The 21205-nt window shown below is 50.3% G+C and overlaps 1 protein-coding gene across 6 annotated transcripts in view; it reads right to left on the bottom strand.

Annotated features, from left to right (window-relative positions):
- Window positions 1-21205, bottom strand: part of washc5 (WASH complex subunit 5) — a 49442-nt gene that overhangs the window by 13917 nt on the left and 14320 nt on the right. For 5 of the 6 annotated variants that reach the window (XM_038985891.1, XM_038985890.1, XM_038985895.1 and 2 more), the window contains exons 14-22: window positions 20908-20983; window positions 20662-20772; window positions 17170-17310; window positions 15972-16052; window positions 11362-11463; window positions 10721-10900; window positions 5769-5893; window positions 5162-5324; window positions 4676-4778 (exon numbers count right to left, since the gene is read on the bottom strand). In XM_038985891.1, the coding sequence (XP_038841819.1) occupies window positions 4676-4778; window positions 5162-5324; window positions 5769-5893; window positions 10721-10900; window positions 11362-11463; window positions 15972-16052; window positions 17170-17310; window positions 20662-20772; window positions 20908-20983 (1082 nt within the window). The remainder of the gene's footprint in view (window positions 1-4675; window positions 4779-5161; window positions 5325-5768; window positions 5894-10720; window positions 10901-11361; window positions 11464-15971; window positions 16053-17169; window positions 17311-20661; window positions 20773-20907; window positions 20984-21205) is intronic. The other variant, XM_038985893.1, reaches the window with a different exon arrangement.

A 21205-nucleotide genomic window follows, 5' to 3' on the forward strand; every position in this document is an offset into this window, starting at 1 on the left:
TGGGAGCCTAATGTTCCCTGGTCATAATCTCCTGTTCAGTGGGAGCATAATGTTCCCTGGTCATCATCTCTGGGTCCTGTTCACTGGGAGCATAATGTTCCCTGGTCATCATCTCCTGTTCACTGGGAGCATAATGTTCCCTGGTCATAATCTCTGGGTCCTGTTCACTGGGAGCCTAATGTTCCCTGGTCATCATCTCCTGTTCAGTGGGAGCCTAATGTTCCCTGGTCATCATCTCTGGGTCCTGTTCAGTGGGAGCCTAATGTTCCCTGGTCATAATCTCCTGTTCAGTGGGAGCCTAATGTTCCCTGGTCATCATCTCCTGTTCAGTGGGAGCCTAATGTTCCCTGGTCATCATCTCCTGTTCAGTGGGAGCCTAATGTTCCCTGGTCATCATCTCCTGTTCAGTGAGAGCCTAATGTACCCTGGTCATAATCTCCTGTTCAGTGGGAGCCTAATGTTCCCTGGTCATCATCTCCTGTTCACTGGGAGCATAATGTTCCCTGGTCATAATCTCCTGTTCAGTGGGAGCATAATGTTCCCTGGTCATCGTCTCTGGGTCCTGTTCATTGGGAGCCTAATGTTCCCTGGTCATAATCTCCTGTTCAGTGGGAGCCTAATGTTCCCTGGTCATCATCTCTGGGTCCTGTTCATTGGGAGCCTAATGTTCCCTGGTCATAATCTCCTGTTCAGTGGGAGCATAATGTTCCCTGGTCATCATCTCCTGTTCAGTGGGAGCCTAATGTTACCTGGTCATAATCTCCTGTTCAGTGGGAGCCTAATGTTCCCTGGTCATCATCTCCTGTTCAGTGGGAGCATAATGTTCCCTGGTCATCATCTCCTGTTCACTGGGAGCATAATGTTCCCTGGTCATCATCTCCTGTTCAGTGGGAGCCTAATGTTCCCTGGTCATAATCTCCTGTTCAGTGGGAGCCTAATGTTCCCTGGTCATCATCTCTGGGTCCTGTTCAGTGGGAGCCTAATGTTCCCTGGTCATAATCTCCTGTTCAGTGGGAGCCTAATGTTCCCTGGTCATAATCTCCTGTTCAGTGGGAGCCTAATGTTCCCTGGTCATAATCTCCTGTTCATTGGGAGCCTAATGTTCCCTGGTCATAATCTCCTGTTCAGTGGGAGCCTAATGTTCCCTGGTCATAATCTCCTGTTCAGTGGGAGCATAATGTTCCCTGGTCATAATCTCCTGTTCAGTGGGAGCATAATGTTCCCTGGTCATAATCTCCTGTTCAGCGGGAGCCTAATGTTCCCTGGTCATAATCTGTTCAGTGGGAGCCTAATGTTCCCTGGTCATAATCTGTTCAGCGGGAGCCTAATGTTCCCTGGTCATAATCTCCTGTTCAGTGGGAGCCTAATGTTCCCTGGTCATCATCTCCAGTTCAGTAGGAGCCTAATGTTCCCTGGTCATCATCTCCTGTTCAGTAGGAGCCTAATGTTCCCTGGTCATCATCTCCTGTTCAGTGGGAGCATAATGTTCCCTGGTCATAATCTCTGGGTCCTGTTCAGTGGGAGCCTAATGTTCCCTGGTCATAATCTCTGGGTCCTGTTCAGTGGGAGCCTAATGTTCCCTGGGTCATCATCTCCTGTTCAGTGGGAGCCTAATGTTCCCTGGTCATAATCTCTGGGTCCTGTTCAGTGGGAGCCTAATGTTCCCTGGTCATAATCTCTGGGTCCTGTTCAGTGGGAGCCTAATGTTCCCTGGTCATCATCTCCTGTTCAGTAGGAGCCTAATGTTCCCTGGTCATCATCTCCTGTTCAGTGGGAGCCTAATGTTCCCTGGTCATAATCTCTGGGTCCTGTTCACTGGGAGCCTAATGTTCCCTGGTCATCATCTCCTGTTCAGTGGGAGCCTAATGTTCCCTGGTCATCATCTCTGGGTCCTGTTCAGTGGGAGCCTAATGTTCCCTGGTCATAATCTCCTGTTCAGTGGGAGCCTAATGTTCCCTGGTCATCATCTCCTGTTCAGTGGGAGCCTAATGTTCCCTGGTCATCATCTCCTGTTCAGTGGGAGCCTAATGTTCCCTGGTCATCATCTCCTGTTCAGTGAGAGCCTAATGTTCCCTGGTCATAATCTCCTGTTCAGTGGGAGCCTAATGTTCCCTGGTCATCATCTCCTGTTCACTGGGAGCATAATGTTCCCTGGTCATAATCTCCTGTTCAGTGGGAGCATAATGTTCCCTGGTCATCGTCTCTGGGTCCTGTTCATTGGGAGCCTAATGTTCCCTGGTCATAATCTCCTGTTCAGTGGGAGCCTAATGTTCCCTGGTCATCATCTCTGGGTCCTGTTCATTGGGAGCCTAATGTTCCCTGGTCATAATCTCCTGTTCAGTGGGAGCATAATGTTCCCTGGTCATCATCTCCTGTTCAGTGGGAGCCTAATGTTACCTGGTCATAATCTCCTGTTCAGTGGGAGCCTAATGTTCCCTGGTCATCATCTCCTGTTCAGTGGGAGCATAATGTTCCCTGGTCATCATCTCCTGTTCACTGGGAGCATAATGTTCCCTGGTCATCATCTCCTGTTCAGTGGGAGCCTAATGTTCCCTGGTCATAATCTCCTGTTCAGTGGGAGCCTAATGTTCCCTGGTCATCATCTCTGGGTCCTGTTCAGTGGGAGCCTAATGTTCCCTGGTCATAATCTCCTGTTCAGTGGGAGCCTAATGTTCCCTGGTCATAATCTCCTGTTCAGTGGGAGCCTAATGTTCCCTGGTCATAATCTCCTGTTCATTGGGAGCCTAATGTTCCCTGGTCATAATCTCCTGTTCAGTGGGAGCCTAATGTTCCCTGGTCATAATCTCCTGTTCAGTGGGAGCATAATGTTCCCTGGTCATAATCTCCTGTTCAGTGGGAGCATAATGTTCCCTGGTCATAATCTCCTGTTCAGCGGGAGCCTAATGTTCCCTGGTCATAATCTGTTCAGTGGGAGCCTAATGTTCCCTGGTCATAATCTGTTCAGCGGGAGCCTAATGTTCCCTGGTCATAATCTCCTGTTCAGTGGGAGCCTAATGTTCCCTGGTCATAATCTCCTGTTCAGTGGGAGCCTAATGTTCCCTGGTCATCATCTCCAGTTCAGTAGGAGCCTAATGTTCCCTGGTCATCATCTCCTGTTCAGTAGGAGCCTAATGTTCCCTGGTCATCATCTCCTGTTCAGTGGGAGCCTAATGTTCCCTGGTCATAATCTCTGGGTCCTGTTCAGTGGGAGCCTAATGTTCCCTGGTCATAATCTCTGGGTCCTGTTCAGTGGGAGCCTAATGTTCCCTGGGTCATCATCTCCTGTTCAGTGGGAGCCTAATGTTCCCTGGTCATAATCTCTGGGTCCTGTTCAGTGGGAGCCTAATGTTCCCTGGTCATAATCTCTGGGTCCTGTTCAGTGGGAGCCTAATGTTCCCTGGTCATCATCTCCTGTTCAGTAGGAGCCTAATGTTCCCTGGTCATCATCTCCTGTTCAGTGGGAGCCTAATGTTCCCTGGTCATAATCTCTGGCTCCTGTTCAGTGGGAGCCTAATGTTCCCTGGTCATAATCTCCTGTTCAGTGGGAGCCTAATGTTCCCTGGTCATAATCTCCTGTTCAGTGGGAGCCTAATGTTCCCTGGTCATAATCTCCTGCTCAGTAGGAGCCTAATGTTCCCTGGTCATAATCTCCTGTTCATTGGGAGCCTAATGTTCCCTGGTCATCATCTCCTGCTCAGTGGGAGCCTAATGTTCCCTGGTCATAATCTCCTGTTCAGTGGGAGCCTAATGTTCCCTGGTCATAATCTCCTGTTCAGTGGGAGCCTAATGTTCCCTGGTCATAATCTCCTGTTCAGTGGGAGCATAATGTTCCCTGGGTCATCATCTCCTGTTCAGTGGGAGCCTAATGTTCCCTGGTCATAATCTCCTGTTCAGTAGGAGCCTAATGTTCCCTGGTCATCATCTCCTGTTCAGTGGGAGCCTAATGTTCCCTGGTCATCATCTCCTGTTCAGTGGGAGCCTAATGTTCCCTGGTCATAATCTCCTGTTCAGTGGGAGCCTAATGTTCCCTGGTCATAATCTCCTGCTCAGTAGGAGCCTAATGTTCCCTGGTCATAATCTCTGGGTCCTGTTCAGTGGGAGCCTAATGTTCCCTGGTCATAATCTCCTGTTCATTGGGAGCCTAATGTTCCCTGGTCATCATCTCCTGTTCAGTGGGAGCCTAATGTTCCCTGGTCATAATCTCCTGTTCAGTGGGAGCCTAATGTTCCCTGGTCATAATCTCCTGTTCAGTGGGAGCCTAATGTTCCCTGGTCATAATCTCCTGTTCAGTGGGAGCATAATGTTCCCTGGGTCATCATCTCCTGTTCAGTGGGAGCCTAATGTTCCCTGGTCATCATCTCCTGTTCAGTGGGAGCCTAATGTTCCCTGGTCATAATCTCCTGTTCAGTAGGAGCCTAATGTTCCCTGGTCATCATCTCCTGTTCAGTGGGAGCCTAATGTTCCCTGGTCATCATCTCCTGTTCAGTGGGAGCCTAATGTTCCCTGGTCATAATCACTGGGTCCTGTTCAGTGGGAGCCTAATGTTCCCTGGTCATAATCTCTGGCTCCTGTTCACTTGGCACCAAATGGAAGAAAATGACTCATTTTTTGTTTTCCACTGCAAAAAGTTTTACACCACCCTGGTAAGAATCCTTCCTGAGCTGTTGATACCTACCCACAATACCTTTGACGGGATTAACAGAGCTCAGCATGGCTTTAAAGACATCCACCATAGCCTTGTCTCTCAGGATGGTCTTCTGAAACACCAACAGGAAGTTCTAACGGAAACAAAAAACCCTGTCGTGTTACGGAACCAATAACGAACCGGGAACACTTGAATGATTCTAAATGTATTCAAAATGAAAACAGGTGAGTCGAGTCACAATGTAATATGTGCTTGTTGAATGATAACGCCTGGCCATGTCTCTACAGAAAAGCGAAGCTACGAATGACAGTATCTGTATTAAAATATAACAACTAACTGATATTGACCTCAATAAATCATGATTGTTTTGAAGTCAAAATGGTACAACCGGGTTAAATAAAAAAGGTTAACTAGTTGTTAGGACTGAGGTAGTACATTCCATAGCATCCTAATAGATAGGAGAGTAGTATTCATAGGCCGGCAGGCTGGGTTTCAATAACATCATGTCAACGTGACCTGCAGTTCCTTGACGATCATGAAGCAGAGGAGCCTGTCGAGCCCGTTGAGGCCGAAGGTCCCCAGGGTGTCCTGTATCTCAGAGAACAGGCGGTTGTTGGTCACCTCCTGGTGGGTCTTCAGGTCGTACCAGGTGTTCAACTGGTCCATGTAACACGTCACTCTGGGAGAACACAGGTAACAGGTAAAAGGCTTTGCATTAAGACATTTTAAAAGCACTGAGAAGAGAGTATACCCAAAATAGACATCCACGACCGTGTATACGCCATGTTACAGAACACCAACGCTACCTTTCGTAACTAATCTTCAAATAGCCACCCTTTGCCTTGATGACTGTTGGAAAAGCATTCCAGGTGAAGCTGGTTGAGAGAATGCCAAGAGTGTGCAAAGCTGTCATCAAGGCAAAGGGTGGCTACTTTGAAGAATCTCAAAAATCTCAAAAACTTTTTGGGTTACTACATGATTCCATACGTGCTATTTCATAGTATTTTTTTATTCTACAATGTAGAAAATAGTAAAAATAAAGAAATACCCTTGAATGAGTAGGTGGTGTAGCTACAAGCTAACAGACTGACGCCACTAAGGTGACACGGAGAGAGACACCTACTTGGGGTCTGTGATGCGGAGGATCTCTCTACAGAGTCGCCCGATGAAGGTGGCCGACTCATCGACCGAGGGGAACTTGGGGATGGGGATATGGGTCGACTGGTAGACACTCTGCCAATCCTGGATCTAAGAAACACAAAGAGCTGAACATTAGCCGTTTAAATAGTAGGTATATTATTTAAACCAGGGCTCTCCCAACCCTGTTTCTGGAGAGCTACTCTCCTGTAGGTTTTCAATCCAATTCCCAGTTGTAACTAACCTGATTCAACCAGCTAATATATACTGTATATAGAGCCTCTCTACTGTATATAGTCTCTCTACTGTATAGAGCCTCTCTACTGCATATAGCCTCTCTACTGCATATAGCCTCTCTACTGTATAGAGCCCCTCTCTACTGTATAGAGCCCCTCTCTACTGTATAGAGCCCCTCTCTACTGTATAGAGCCCCTCTCTACTGTATAGAGCCCCTCTCTACTGTATAGAGCCTCTCTACTGTACAGAGCCTCTCTACTGTACAGAGCCTCTCTACTGCACAGAGCCTCTCTACTGCACATAGCCTCTCTACTGCACATAGCCTCTCTACTGCACATAGCCCCTCTACTGTATATAGCCTCTGCTGTATATAGCCTCTCTACTGTACAGAGCCCCTCTACTGTATATAGCCTCTACTGCACATAGCCCCTCTACTGTACAGAGCCTCTCTACTGCACAGAGCCTCTCTACTGCACAGAGCCCCTCTACTGCATAGAGCCCCTCTACTGTATAGAGCCCCTCTCTGCTGTATATAGAGCCCCCCTCTGCTGTATATAGCCCCCCTCTGCTGTATATAGCCCCCCTCTGCTGTATATAGCCCCCCTCTGCTGTATATAGCCCCCCTCTGCTGTATATAGAGCCCCTCTACTGTATAGAGCCCCTCTCTGCTGTATATAGAGCCCCCCTCTGCTGTATATAGAGCCCCCCTCTGCTGTATATAGAGCCCCCCTCTGCTGTATATAGAGCCCCCCTCTGCTGTATATAGAGCCCCCCTCTGCTGTATATAGAGCCCCCCTCTGCTGTATATAGAGCCCCCCTCTGCTGTATATAGAGCCCCCCTCTGCTGTATAGAGCCCCCCTCTGCTGTATATAGCCCCCCTCTGCTGTATAGAGCCCCCCTCTGCTGTATAGAGCCCCCCTCTGCTGTATAGAGCCCCCCTCTGCTGTATAGAGCCCCCCTCTGCTGTATAGAGCCCCCCTCTGCTGTATAGAGCCCCTCTCTGCTGTATAGAGCCCCCCTCTGCTGTATAGAGCCCCCCTCTGCTGTATAGAGCCCCCCTCTACTGCATAGAGCCCCCCTCTGCTGCATAGAGCCCCTCTCCTGCTATAGAGCCCCTCTACTGCTATAGAGCCCCTCTACTGTTATAGAGCCCCTCTACTGTTATAGAGCCCCTCTACTGTTATAGAGCCCCTCTACTGTTATAGAGCCTCTCTACTGTATATAGAGCCTCTCTACTGTATATAGAGCCTCTCTACTGTATATAGAGCCTCTCTACTGTATATAGAGCCTCTCTACTGTATATAGAGCCTCTCTACTGTATATAGAGCCTCTCTACTGTATATAGAGCCTCTCTGCTGTATATAGAGCCTCTCTGCTGTATAGAGCCTCTCTGCTGTATAGAGCCTCTCTGCTGTATAGAGCCTCTCTGCTGTATAGAGCCTCTCTGCTGTATAGAGCCTCTCTGCTGTATAGAGCCTCTCTGCTGTATAGAGCCTCTCTGCTGTATAGAGCCTCTCTGCTGTATAGAGCCTCTCTGCTGTATAGAGCCTCTCTGCTGTATAGAGCCTCTCTGCTGTATAGAGCCTCTCTGCTGTATAGAGCCTCTCTGCTGTATAGAGCCTCGCTGCTGTATAGAGCCTCGCTGCTGTATAGAGCCTCTCTGCTGTATAGAGCCTCTCTGCTGTATAGAGCCTCTCTGCTGTATAGAGCCTCTCTACTGTATAGAGCCTCTCTACTGTATAGAGCCTCTCTACTGTATAGAGCCTCTCTACTGTATAGAGCCTCTCTACTGTATAGAGCCTCTCTACTGTATAGAGCCTCTCTGCTGTATAGAGCCTCTCTGCTGTATAGAGCCTCTCTGCTGTATAGAGCCTCTCTGCTGTATAGAGCCTCTCTGCTGTATAGAGCCTCTCTGCTGTATAGAGCCTCTCTGCTGTATAGAGCCTCTCTGCTGTATAGAGCCCCTCTACTGTATAGAGCCCCTCTACTGTATAGAGCCCCTCTACTGTATAGAGCCCCTCTACTGTATATAGCCCCTCTACTGTATATAGCCCCTCTACTGTATATAGCCCCTCTACTGTATATAGCCTCTCTACTGTATATAGCCTCTCTGCTGTATAGAGCCTCTCTGCTGTATAGAGCCTCTCTGCTGTATAGAGCCTCTCTGCTGTATAGAGCCTCTCTGCTGTATAGAGCCTCTCTACTGTATAGAGCCTCTCTACTGTATATAGCCTCTCTACTGTATATAGCCTCTCTACTGTATATAGCCTCTCTACTGTATATAGCCTCTCTACTGTATATAGCCTCTCTACTGTATATAGCCTCGCTACTGTATATAGCCTCTCTACTGTATATAGCCTCGCTACTGTATATAGCCTCGCTACTGTATATAGCCTCGCTACTGTATATAGCCTCTCTACTGTATGTAGCCTCTCTACTGTATGTAGCCTCTCTACTGTATGTAGCCTCTCTACTGTATATAGCCTCGGGTCACACCTAGTGGAGAGTAGAGGAAAGAGTCATGTGACTGTATAAAGGTCAAACCTTGGTGCGTAGGAAGCTGTTGCACTCCTGTATATAGCCTCGGGTCAAACCTAGTGGAGAGTAGAAGAAAGAGTCATGTGACTGTATAAAGGTCAAACCTTGGTGCGTAGGAAGCTGTTGCACTCCTGTATATAGCCTCGGGTCAAACCTAGTGGAGAGTAGAAGAAAGAGTCATGTGACTGTATAAAGGTCAAACCTTGGTGCGCAGGAAGCTGTTGCACTCCTGTATATAGCCTCGGGTCAAACCTAGTGGAGAGTAGAAGAAAGAGTCATGTGACTGTATAAAGGTCAAACCTTGGTGCGTAGGAAGCTGTTGCACTCCTGTATATAGCCTCGGGTCACACCTAGTGGAGAGTAGAGGAAAGAGTCATGTGACTGTATAAAGGTCAAACCTTGGTGCGCAGGAAGCTGTTGCACTCCTGTATATAGCCTCGGGTCAAACCTAGTGGAGAGTAGAAGAAAGAGTCATGTGACTGTATAAAGGTCAAACCTTGGTGCGTAGGAAGCTGTTGCACTCCTGTATATAGCCTCGGGTCACACCTAGTGGAGAGTAGAGGAAAGAGTCATGTGACTGTATAAAGGTCAAACCTTGGTGCGTAGGAAGCTGTTGCACTCCTGTATATAGCCTCGGGTCACACCTAGTGGAGAGTAGAAGAAAGAGTCATGTGACTGTATAAAGGTCAAACCTTGGTGCGTAGGAAGCTGTTGCACTCCTGTATATAGCCTCGGGTCACACCTAGTGGAGAGTAGAAGAAAGAGTCATGTGACTGTATAAAGGTCAAACCTTGGTGCGCAGGAAGCTGTTGCACTCCTGTATATAGCCTCGGGTCACACCTAGTGGAGAGTAGAGGAAAGAGTCATGTGACTGTATAAAGGTCAAACCTTGGTGCGCAGGAAGCTGTTGCACTCCTGTATATAGCCTCGGGTCACACCTAGTGGAGAGTAGAGGAAAGAGTCATGTGACTGTATAAAGGTCAAACCTTGGTGCGCAGGAAGCTGTTGCACTCCTGTATATAGCCTCGGGTCACACCTAGTGGAGAGTAGAGGAAAGAGTCATGTGACTGTATAAAGGTCAAACCTTGGTGCGCAGGAAGCTGTTGCACTCCTGTATATAGCCTCGGGTCACACCTAGTGGAGAGTAGAGGAAAGAGTCATGTGACTGTATAAAGGTCAAACCTTGGTGCGCAGGAAGCTGTTGCACTCCTGTATATAGCCTCGGGTCACACCTAGTGGAGAGTAGAGGAAAGAGTCATGTGACTGTATAAAGGTCAAACCTTGGTGCGCAGGAAGCTGTTGCACTCCTGTATATAGCCTCGGGTCACACCTAGTGGAGAGTAGAGGAAAGAGTCATGTGACTGTATAAAGGTCAAACCTTGGTGCGCAGGAAGCTGTTGCACTCCTGTATATAGCCTCGGGTCACACCTAGTGGAGAGTAGAGGAAAGAGTCATGTGACTGTATAAAGGTCAAACCTTGGTGCGCAGGAAGCTGTTGCACTCCTGTATATAGCCTCGGGTCACACCTAGTGGAGAGTAGAGGAAAGAGTCATGTGACTGTATAAAGGTCAAACCTTGGTGCGCAGGAAGCTGTTGCACTCCTGTATATAGCCTCGGGTCACACCTAGTGGAGAGTAGAGGAAAGAGTCATGTGACTGTATAAAGGTCAAACCTTGGTGCGCAGGAAGCTGTTGCACTCCTGTATATAGCCTCGGGTCACACCTAGTGGAGAGTAGAGGAAAGAGTCATGTGACTGTATAAAGGTCAAACCTTGGTGCGCAGGAAGCTGTTGCACTCCTGTATATAGCCTCGGGTCACACCTAGTGGAGAGTAGAGGAAAGAGTCATGTGACTGTATAAAGGTCAAACCTTGGTGCGCAGGAAGCTGTTGCACTCCTGTATATAGCCTCGGGTCACACCTAGTGGAGAGTAGAGGAAAGAGTCATGTGACTGTATAAAGGTCAAACCTTGGTGCGCAGGAAGCTGTTGCACTCCTGTATATAGCCTCGGGTCAAACCTAGTGGAGAGTAGAGGAAAGAGTCATGTGACTGTATAAAGGTCAAACCTTGGTGCGCAGGAAGCTGTTGCACTCCTGTATATAGCCTCGGGTCACACCTAGTGGAGAGTAGAGGAAAGAGTCATGTGACTGTATAAAGGTCAAACCTTGGTGCGCAGGAAGCTGTTGCACTCCTGCTCCACGTTGTAGTTGATGATACGAGAGACCTCTTCCTGCCAGATCTTCAGGCCGTAGATGGAGACGTAATCCTGGATGTACTCAAAGGACCGGTAGAACCCATCCATGGTGGCTGCCATCTCCTTGAGCTTCGGCATCAACTCACTGGTCTTTACCAGGTGTGAGATTGGACCAGGATTAATATTCTGAAACACTTTTACATTTTCAAGTTAGCAGACAACTTTGTTTTATATTCTGTCATGAATAAAACCTGAAACAAACTGATACTTCAGACACTGAAATTAAACTTTTTAAAGTGACGGTTAACCTTGAATGGTACTGTGGATTTATTTATAAATGTAACCTTTATTTAACTAGGGCAAGTCCGTTAAAAAACAATTCATATTTACAATGGACGGCCTACACCGGCCAAACCCGGACGACGCTGGGTCAATTGTGCGCCACCCTATTGGACTCTCAATCACGGACCGGATGTGATACAGCCCGGAATCGAACCAGGGACTGTAGTGACGCCTCTTGCACTGAGATGCAGTGCCTTAGACCGCTGCGCCACTCGATAGCAGCCTCGGGAACGGTTGATATTGTGTTGCGTCATGGTCAGATATCTCACCTTAGCCTTGGGGTTAAAGATAAGTCCTTTGTGAAGAGCGTAGGCTACTCTTCTCACCAACTCCTTCCTGATACCATCTTCCAGGAGCTGCTTGGGATCCACCTGAAGAGACGCCACGAAAAAGGTAAGACTTCTGCATTTAGACACATTTTCTCAATTATAAAGATATATTTTTATTTTATTTAACCTTTATTTAAACGAGGCAAGTCAATTAAGAACAAATTATTATTTTACAATGATTGCCTACCGGGGAACATTGGGTTAACTGCCTTGTTCAGGGGCAGAACGACAGATTTTTTACCTTGTCAGCTCGGGGATTCGATCTAGCAACCTTTCTGTTACTAGTCCGACGCTCTAACCACTAGGCTACCTGTCCCCCCCCTCTAACCACTAGTCTCCCTGCCTCCCCCCTCTAACCACTAGGCTACCTGCCTCCCCCCTCTAACCACTAGGCTACCTGTCCCCTCCCCCCTCTAACCACTAGGCTCCCCCCTCTAACCACTAGGCTCCCCCCTCTAACCACTAGGCTCCCCCCTCTAACCACTAGGCTCCCCCCTCTAACCACTAGGCTCCCCCCTCTAACCACTAGGCTCCCCCCTCTAACCACTAGGCTACCTGTCCCCCCCCCCCCTCTAACCACTAGGCTACCTGCCTCCCCCCTCTAACCACTAGGCTCCCCCCTCTAACCACGAGGCTCCCCCCTCTAACCACGAGGCTCCCCCCTCTAACCACGAGGCTCCCCCCTCTAACCACGAGGCTCCCCCCTCTAACCACTAGGCTCCCCCCTCTAACCACTAGGCTACCTGCCTCCCCCCTCTAACCACTAGGCTACCTGCCTCCCCCCTCTAACCACTAGGCTACCTGCCTCCCCCCTCTAACCACTAGGCTACCTGCCTCCCCCCTCTAACCACTAGGCTACCTGCCTCCCCCCTCTAACCACTAGGCTACCTGCCTCCCCCCTCTAACCACTAGGCTACCTGCCTCCCCCCTCTAACCACTAGGCTACCTGCCTCCCCCCTCTAACCACTAGGCTACCTGCCTCCCCCCTCTAACCACTAGGCTACCTGCCTCCCCCCTCTAACCACTAGGCTACCTGCCTCCCCCCTCTAACCACTAGGCTACCTGCCTCCCCCCTCTAACCACTAGGCTACCTGCCTCCCCCCTCTAACCACTAGGCTACCTGCCTCCCCCCTCTAACCACTAGGCTACCTGCTCTAACCACTAGGCTACCTGCTCTAACCACTAGGCTACCTGCCTCCCCCCTCTAACCACTAGGCTACCTGCCTCCCCCCTCTAACCACTAGGCTACCTGCCTCCCCCCTCTAACCACTAGGCTACCTGCCTCCCCCCTCTAACCACTAGGCTCCCCCCTCTAACCACTAGGCTACCTGCTCTAACCACTAGGCTACCTGCCTCCCCTCTCTAACCACTAGGCTACCTGCCTCCCCCCTCTAACCACTAGGCTACCTGCCTCCCCCCTCTAACCACTAGGCTACCTGCCTCCCCCCTCTAACCACTAGGCTACCTGCCTCCCCTCTCTAACCACTAGGCTACCTGCCTCCCCCCTCTAACCACTAGGCTACCTGCCTCCCCCCTCTAACCACTAGGCTACCTGCCTCCCCCCTCTAACCACTAGGCTACCTGCCTCCCCTCTCTAACCACTAGGCTACCTGCCTCCCCTCTCTAACCACTAGGCTACCTGCCTCCCCTCTCTAACCACTAGGCTACCTGCCTCCCCCCTCTAACCACTAGGCTACCTGCCTCCCCCCTCTAACCACTAGGCTACCTGCCTCCCCCCTCTAACCACTAGGCTACCTGCCTCCCCCCTCTAACCACTAGGCTACCTGCCTCCCCCCTCTAACCACTAGGCTACCTGCCTCCCCCCTCTAACCACTAGACTACCTGCTCTAACCACTAGGCTACCTGCTCTAACCACTAGGCTACCTGCCTCCCCCCTCTAACCACTAGGCTACCTGCCTCCCCCCTCTAACCACTAGGCTACCTGCCTCCCCCCTCTAACCACTAGGCTACCTGCCTCCCCCCTCTAACCACTAGGCTACCTGCCTCCCCCCTCTAACCACTAGGCTACCTGCTCTAACCACTAGGCTACCTGCCTCCCCCCTCTAACCACTAGGCTACCTGCTCTAACCACTAGGCTACCTGCCTCCCCCCTCTAACCACTAGGCTACCTGCCTCCCCCCTCTAACCACTAGGCTACCTGCTCTAACCACTAGGCTACCTGCCTCCCCCCTCTAACCACTAGGCTACCTGCTCTAACCACTAGGCTACCTGCCTCCCCCCTCTAACCACTAGGCTACCTGCCTCCCCCCTCTAACCACTAGGCTACCTGCCTCCCCCCTCTAACCACTAGGCTACCTGCCTCCCCCCTCTAACCACTAGGCTACCTGCCTCCCCCCTCTAACCACTAGGCTACCTGCCTCCCCCCTCTAACCACTAGGCTACCTGCCTCCCCCCTCTAACCACTAGGCTACCTGCTCTAACCACTAGGCTACCTGCCTCCCCTCTCTAACCACTAGGCTACCTGCCTCCCCTCTAACCACTAGGCTACCTGCCTCCCCTCTCTAACCACTAGGCTACCTGCTCTAACCACTAGGCTACCTGCTCTAACCACTAGGCTACCTGCTCTAACCACTAGGCTACCTGCTCTAACCACTAGGCTACCTGCTCTAACCACTAGGCTACCTGCTCTAACCACTAGGCTACCTGCCTCCCCCCTCTAACCACTAGGCTACCTGCCTCCCCCCTCTAACCACTAGGCTACCTGCCTCCCCCCTCTAACCACTAGGCTACCTGCCTCCCCTCTCTAACCACTAGGCTACCTGCCTCCCCCCTCTAACCACTAGGCTACCTGCCTCCCCCCTCTAACCACTAGGCTACCTGCTCTAACCACTAGGCTACCTGCTCTAACCACTAGGCTACCTGCTCTAACCACTAGGCTACCTGCCTCCCCTCTCTAACCACTAGGCTACCTGCCTCCCCTCTCTAACCACTAGGCTACCTGCCTCCCCTCTCTAACCACTAGGCTACCTGCCTCCCCTCTCTAACCACTAGGCTACCTGCCTCCCCCCTCTAACCACTAGGCTACCTGCCTCCCCCCTCTAACCACTAGGCTACCTGCTCTAACCACTAGGCTACCTGCCTCCCCCCTCTAACCACTAGGCTACCTGCCTCCCCCCTCTAACCACTAGGCTACCTGCCTCCCCCCTCTAACCACACTAGGCTACCTGCCTCCCCCCTCTAACCACTAGGCTACCTGCCTCCCCCCTCTAACCACTAGGCTACCTGCCTCCCCCCTCTAACCACTAGGCTACCTGCTCTAACCACTAGGCTACCTGCCTCCCCTCTCTAACCACTAGGCTACCTGCCTCCCCCCTCTAACCACTAGGCTACCTGCTCTAACCACTAGGCTACCTGCCTCCCCCCTCTAACCACTAGGCTACCTGCCTCCCCCCTCTAACCACTAGGCTACCTGCCTCCCCCCTCTAACCACTAGGCTACCTCCTCTAACCACTAGGCTACCTCCTCTAACCACTAGGCTACCCCCTCTAACCACTAGGCTACCTGCCTCCCCCCTCTAACCACTAGGCTACCTGCCTCCCCCCTCTAACCACTAGGCTACCTGCCTCCCCCCTCTAACCACTAGGCTACCTGCCTCCCCCCTCTAACCACTAGGCTACCTGCTCTAACCACTAGGCTCCCTGCTCTAACCACTCCTGCTCTAACCACTAGGCTCCCTGCTCTAACCACTAGGCTCCCTGCTCTAACCACTAGGCTCCCTGCTCTAACCACTAGGCTCCCTGCTCTAACCACTAGGCTACCTGCTCTAACCACTAGGCTACCTGCTCTAACCACTAGGCTACCTGCTCTAACCACTAGGCTACCTGCTCTAACCACTAGGCTACCTGCTCTAACCACTAGGCTACCTGCTCTAACCACTAGGCTACCTGCTCTAACCACTAGGCTACCTGCTCTAACCACTAGGCTACCTGCTCTAACCACTAGGCTACCTGCCTCCCCCCTCTAACCACTAGGCTACCTGCCTCCCCCCTCTAACCACTAGGCTACCTGCCTCCCCCCTCTAACCACTAGGCTACCTGCCTCCCCCCTCTAACCACTAGGCTACCTGCCTCCCCCCTCTAACCACTAGGCTACCTGCCTCCCCCCTCTAACCACTAGGCTACCTGCCTCCCCCCTCTAACCACTAGGCTACCTGCCTCCCCCCTCTAACCACTAGGCTACCTGCCTCCCCCCTCTAACCACTAGGCTACCTGCCTCCCCCCTCTAACCACTAGGCTACCTGCCTCCCCCCTCTAACCACTAGGCTACCTGCCTCCCCCCTCTAACCACTAGGCTACCTGCCTCCCCCCTCTAACCACTAGGCTACCTGCCTCCCCCCTCTAACCACTAGGCTACCTGCCTCCCCCCTCTAACCACTAGGCTACCTGCCTCCCCCCTCTAACCACTAGGCTACCTGCCTCCCCCCTCTAACCACTAGGCTACCTGCCTCCCCTCTCTAACCACTAGGCTACCTGCCGTCAATATATCTAAAACAACGGTTGCATAAACCCGTTTTAAATTTAAAAACTGACCTTGATGATTCCAACCAGCGTGGTCTTCATCATCAGAATCCCTTCAGTAAAGATGGAGATGGCGTGGGTGAGTTTGGCAACCTGTGAGAAAATCAAGTCCAGGATGTTCAGCTGTAGAAAACACTGCTCCATTGAGCCAGAGAGGAACGGGTTGGGGAGACTCAGTGAGCATCTGCTCCCTCTGCACAGTTAGGGGCCAGGAACCTAGACAGGGAAACTCTGGCTCCTAGTTAGAGTCACTACTATAGGTCCTAGTTATACTATAGGTCCTAGTTATAGTCACTACTATAGGTCCTAGTTATAGTACAGGTCCTAGTTATAGTCACTACTATAGGTCCTAGTTATAGTCACTACTATAGGTCCTAGTTATACTATAGGTCCTAGTTATAGTCACTACTATAGGTCCTAGTTATAGTATAGGTCCTAGTTATAGTCACTACTATAGGTCCTAGTTATAGTCACTACTATAGGTCCTAGTTATAGTATAGGTCCTAGTTATAGTCACTACTATAGGTCCTAGTTATAGTATAGGTCCTAGTTATAGTCACTACTATAGGTCCTAGTTATAGTATAGGTCCTAGTTATAGTCACTACTATAGGTCCTAGTTATAGTCACTACTACAGGTCCTAGTTATAGTCACTACTATAGGTCCTAGTTATAGTCACTACTATAGGTCCTAGTTATACTATAGGTCCTAGTTATAGTATAGGTCCTAGTTATAGTCACTACTATAGGTCCTAGTTATAGTCACTACTATAGGTCCTAGTTATACTATAGGTCCTAGTTATAGTGTAGGTCCTAGTTATAGTATAGGTCCTAGTTATACTATAGGTCCTAGTTATAGTGTAGGTCCTAGTTATAGTCACTACCATAGGTCCTAGTTATAGTGTAGGTCCTAGTTATAGTCACTACTATAGGTCCTAGTTATAGTCACTACTATAGGTCCTAGTTATAGTATAGGTCCGGGTTATAGTCACTACCATAGGTCCTAGTTATAGTATAGGTCCTAGTTATAGTCACTACTATAGGTCCTAGTTATACTATAGGTCCTAGTTATAGTCACTACTATAGGTCCTAGTTATACTATAGGTCCTAGTTATAGTCACTACTATAGGTCCTAGTTATAGTCACTACTATAGGTCCTAGTTATATATGCTCTTCCGACTGATTCACACAGGACCATAAATGACCTCTGACCTCGTAGCGAGCCCCCAGCTGGGCGTAGTCCTTCAGCTTGTCCTTGTCCAGTCTGGTGGGAACCTCCATGATGGCATGGATCTGCAGCTTGATGATCTTAGCCAGGGAGGTGAACATGCTCTCAGGGATGATCTGTAACACCTAGTGGAGAGTAGAGGAAACACGCTCTCAGGGAGGATCTGTAACACCTAGTGGAGAGTAGAGGAAACACGCTCTCAGGGATGATGATCTGTAACACCTAGTGGAGAGTAGAGGAAACACGCTCTCAGGGATGATCTGTAACACCTAGTGGAGAGTAGAGGAAACACGCTCTCAGGGATGATCTGTAACACCTAGTGGAGAGTAGAGGAAACACGCTCTCAGGGATGATCTGTAACACCTAGTGGAGAGTAGAGGAAACACGCTCTCAGGGATGATGATCTGTAACACCTAGTGGAGAGTAGAGGAAACATGCTCTCAGGGATGATCTGTAACACCTAGTGGAGAGTAGAGGAAACACGCTCTCAGGGATGATCTGTAACACCTAGTGGAGAGTAGAGGAAACATGCTCTCAGGGATGATCTGTAACACCTAGTGGAGAGTAGAGGAAACACGCTCTCAGGGATGATGATCTGTAACACCTAGTGGAGAGTAGAGGAAACACGCTCTCAGGGATGATCTGTAACACCTAGTGGAGAGTAGAGGAAACACGCTCTCAGGGATGATCTGTAACACCTAGTGGAGAGTAGAGGAAACACGCTCTCAGGGATGATGATCTGTAACACCTAGTGGAGAGTAGAGGAAACACGCTCTCAGGGATGATCTGTAACACCTAGTGGAGAGTAGAGGAAACATGCTCTCAGGGATGATGATCTGTAACACCTAGTGGAGAGTAGAGGAAACACGCTCTCAGGGATGATCTGTAACACCTAGTGGAGAGTAGAGGAAACACGCTCTCAGGGATGATCTGTAACACCTAGTGGAGAGTAGAGGAAACACGCTCTCAGGGATGATCTGTAACACCTAGTGGAGAGTAGAGGAAACACGCTCTCAGGGATGATCTGTAACACCTAGTGGAGAGTAGAGGAAACACGCTCTCAGGGATGATCTGTAACACCTAGTGGAGAGTAGAGGAAACACGCTCTCAGGGATGATCTGTAACACCTAGTGGAGAGTAGAGGAAACACACTCTCAGGGATGATGATCTGTAACACCTAGTGGAGAGTAGAGGAAACACGCTCTCAGGGATGATGATCTGTAACACCTAGTGGAGAGTAGAGGAAACATGCTCTCAGGGATGATCTGTAACACCTAGTGGAGAGTAGAGGAAACACGCTCTCAGGGATGATCTGTAACACCTAGTGGAGAGTAGAGGAAACACGCTCTCAGGGATGATCTGTAACACCTAGTGGAGAGTAGAGGAAACACGCTCTCAGGGATGATCTGTAACACCTAGTGGAGAGTAGAGGAAACACGCTCTCAGGGATGATCTGTAACACCTAGTGGAGAGTAGAGGAAACACACTCTCAGGGATGATCTGTAACACCTAGTGGAGAGTAGAGGAAACACGCTCTCAGGGATGATGATCTGTAACACCTAGTGGAGAGTAGAGGAAACACGCTCTCAGGGATGATCTGTAACACCTAGTGGAGAGTAGAGGAAACACGCTCTCAGGGATGATCTGTAACACCTAGTGGAGAGTAGAGGAAACACGCTCTCAGGGATGATCTGTAACACCTAGTGGAGAGTAGAGGAAACACGCTCTCAGGGATGATCTGTAACACCTAGTGGAGAGTAGAGGAAACACGCTCTCAGGGAAGATCTGTAACACCTAGTGGAGAGTAGAGGAAACACGCTCTCAGGGATGATCTGTAACACCTAGTGGAGAGTAGAGGAAACACGCTCTCAGGGATGATCTGTAACACCTAGTGGAGAGTAGAGGAAACACGCTCTCAGGGATGATCTGTAACACCTAGTGGAGAGTAGAGGAAACATGCTCTCAGGGATGATCTGTAACACCTAGTGGAGAGTAGAGGAAACACGCTCTCAGGGATGATGATCTGTAACACCTAGTGGAGAGTAGAGGAAACACGCTCTCAGGGATGATCTGTAACACCTAGTGGAGAGTAGAGGAAACATGCTCTCAGGGATGATCTGTAACACCTAGTGGAGAGTAGAGGAAACACGCTCTCAGGGATGATCTGTAACACCTAGTGGAGAGTAGAGGAAACATGCTCTCAGGGATGATCTGTAACACCTAGTGGAGAGTAGAGGAAACATGCTCTCAGGGATGATCTGTAACACCTAGTGGAGAGTAGAGGAAACATGCTCTCAGGGATGATGATCTGTAACACCTAGTGGAGAGTAGAGGAAACATGCTCTCAGGGATGATCTGTAACACCTAGTGGAGAGGAGAGGAAACACGCTCTCAGGGATGATCTGTAACACCTAGTGGAGAGTAGAGGAAACACGCTCTCAGGGATGATCTGTAACACCTAGTGGAGAGTAGAGGAAACACGCTCTCAGGGATGATCTGTAACACCTAGTGGAGAGTAGAGGGAACACGCTCTCAGGGAGGATCTGTAACACCTAGTGGAGAGTAGAGGAAACACGCTCTCAGGGATGATCTGTAACACCTAGTGGAGAGTAGAGGAAACACGCTCTCAGGGAGGATCTGTAACACCTAGTGGAGAGTAGAGGAAACACGCTCTCAGGGATGATCTGTAACACCTAGTGGAGAGTAGAGGAAACATGCTCTCAGGGATGATCTGTAACACCTAGTGGAGAGTAGAGGAAACACACTCTCAGGGATGATCTGTAACACCTAGTGGAGAGTAGAGGAAACACGCTCTCAGGGATGATCTGTAACACCTAGTGGAGAGTAGAGGAAACACGCTCTCAGGGATGATGATCTGTAGAGGGTGGGGTTAGGGAGTAGGGGGTCGGAGCAGGGACTGGGGGTAGGGACTGGGGGTAGGGAGAGGGGGCTGAGGGTAGGGAGGAGGGGCTGAGGGTAGGGAGGAGGGGCTGAGGGTAGGGAGTAGGGGCTGAGGGTAGGGAGTAGGGGATGGGGTAGGGAGTAGGGGCTGGGGGTAGGGAGTGGGGGTAGGGAGTTGGGGTAGGGAGTAGGGGCTGAGGGTAGGGAGTAGGGGCTGAGGGTAGGGAGTAGGGGCTGGGGGTAGGGAGTAGGGGCTGGGGGTAGGGAGTAGGGGCTGGGGGTAGGGAGGAGGGGCTGAGGGTAGGGAGTAGGGGCTGAGGGTAGGGAGTAGGGGCTGGGGGTAGGGAGTAGGGAGTAGGGGATGGAGGTAGGGAGTAGGGGCTGGGGGTAGGGAGTAGGGGATGGGGGTAGGGAGTAGGGGATGGGGGTAGGGAGTAGGGGATGGGGGTAGGGAGTAGGGGCTGGGGGTAGGGAATGGGGGTAGGGAGTAGGGGATGGGGGTAGGGAGTAGGGGGTAGGGAGTAGGGGATGGGGGTAGATTAGAGATTCAGGATTCCTGCTCTCCGGGACCATACCTTTCTGACGTAGGTCACCAGTTCCCCGGAGTAGAACTGAGAAACACTGAGCAGATCCGGACTGTTAGCCTGGTTGATACGCAGCAGAGGCAGGTCCAACGCAGACGCCAACTGGTAACAAGGATCAATAACAACACTCGTTACAGAATGCATGTTTTCAAACAGGAAATACCTTTTTTCTTGTTTAGGGGAGGAACCTGTGTACTCTACTAAATGAACTGTTTGTCTGAGTAGTGAATGGTTGACCTTCAGGAAGGTTGCTCGTAGTTTGGTCACCATAGATGGGTTCACTCTGATACTCTCCTGCATGATGGACGTGAAGCTGGGAAAACAACCAGAGAAAAACATTCAAATTTATATATTATCTTATTTGACCAGGTTAGTCTCGCCGGGTTCTTATTTGACCAGGTTAGTCTCACCGGGTTCTTATTTGACCAGGTTAGTCTCACTGAAATCATATTTGACCAGGTTAGTCTCGCCGGGTTCTTATTTGACCAGGTTAGTCTCACCGGGTTCTTATTTGACCAGGTTAGTCTCACTGAAA

The sequence above is a fragment of the Salvelinus namaycush genome, unplaced genomic scaffold (genome assembly GCF_016432855.1).
Source record: "Salvelinus namaycush isolate Seneca unplaced genomic scaffold, SaNama_1.0 Scaffold39, whole genome shotgun sequence".
Lineage (NCBI taxonomy): Eukaryota > Metazoa > Chordata > Actinopteri > Salmoniformes > Salmonidae > Salvelinus > Salvelinus namaycush.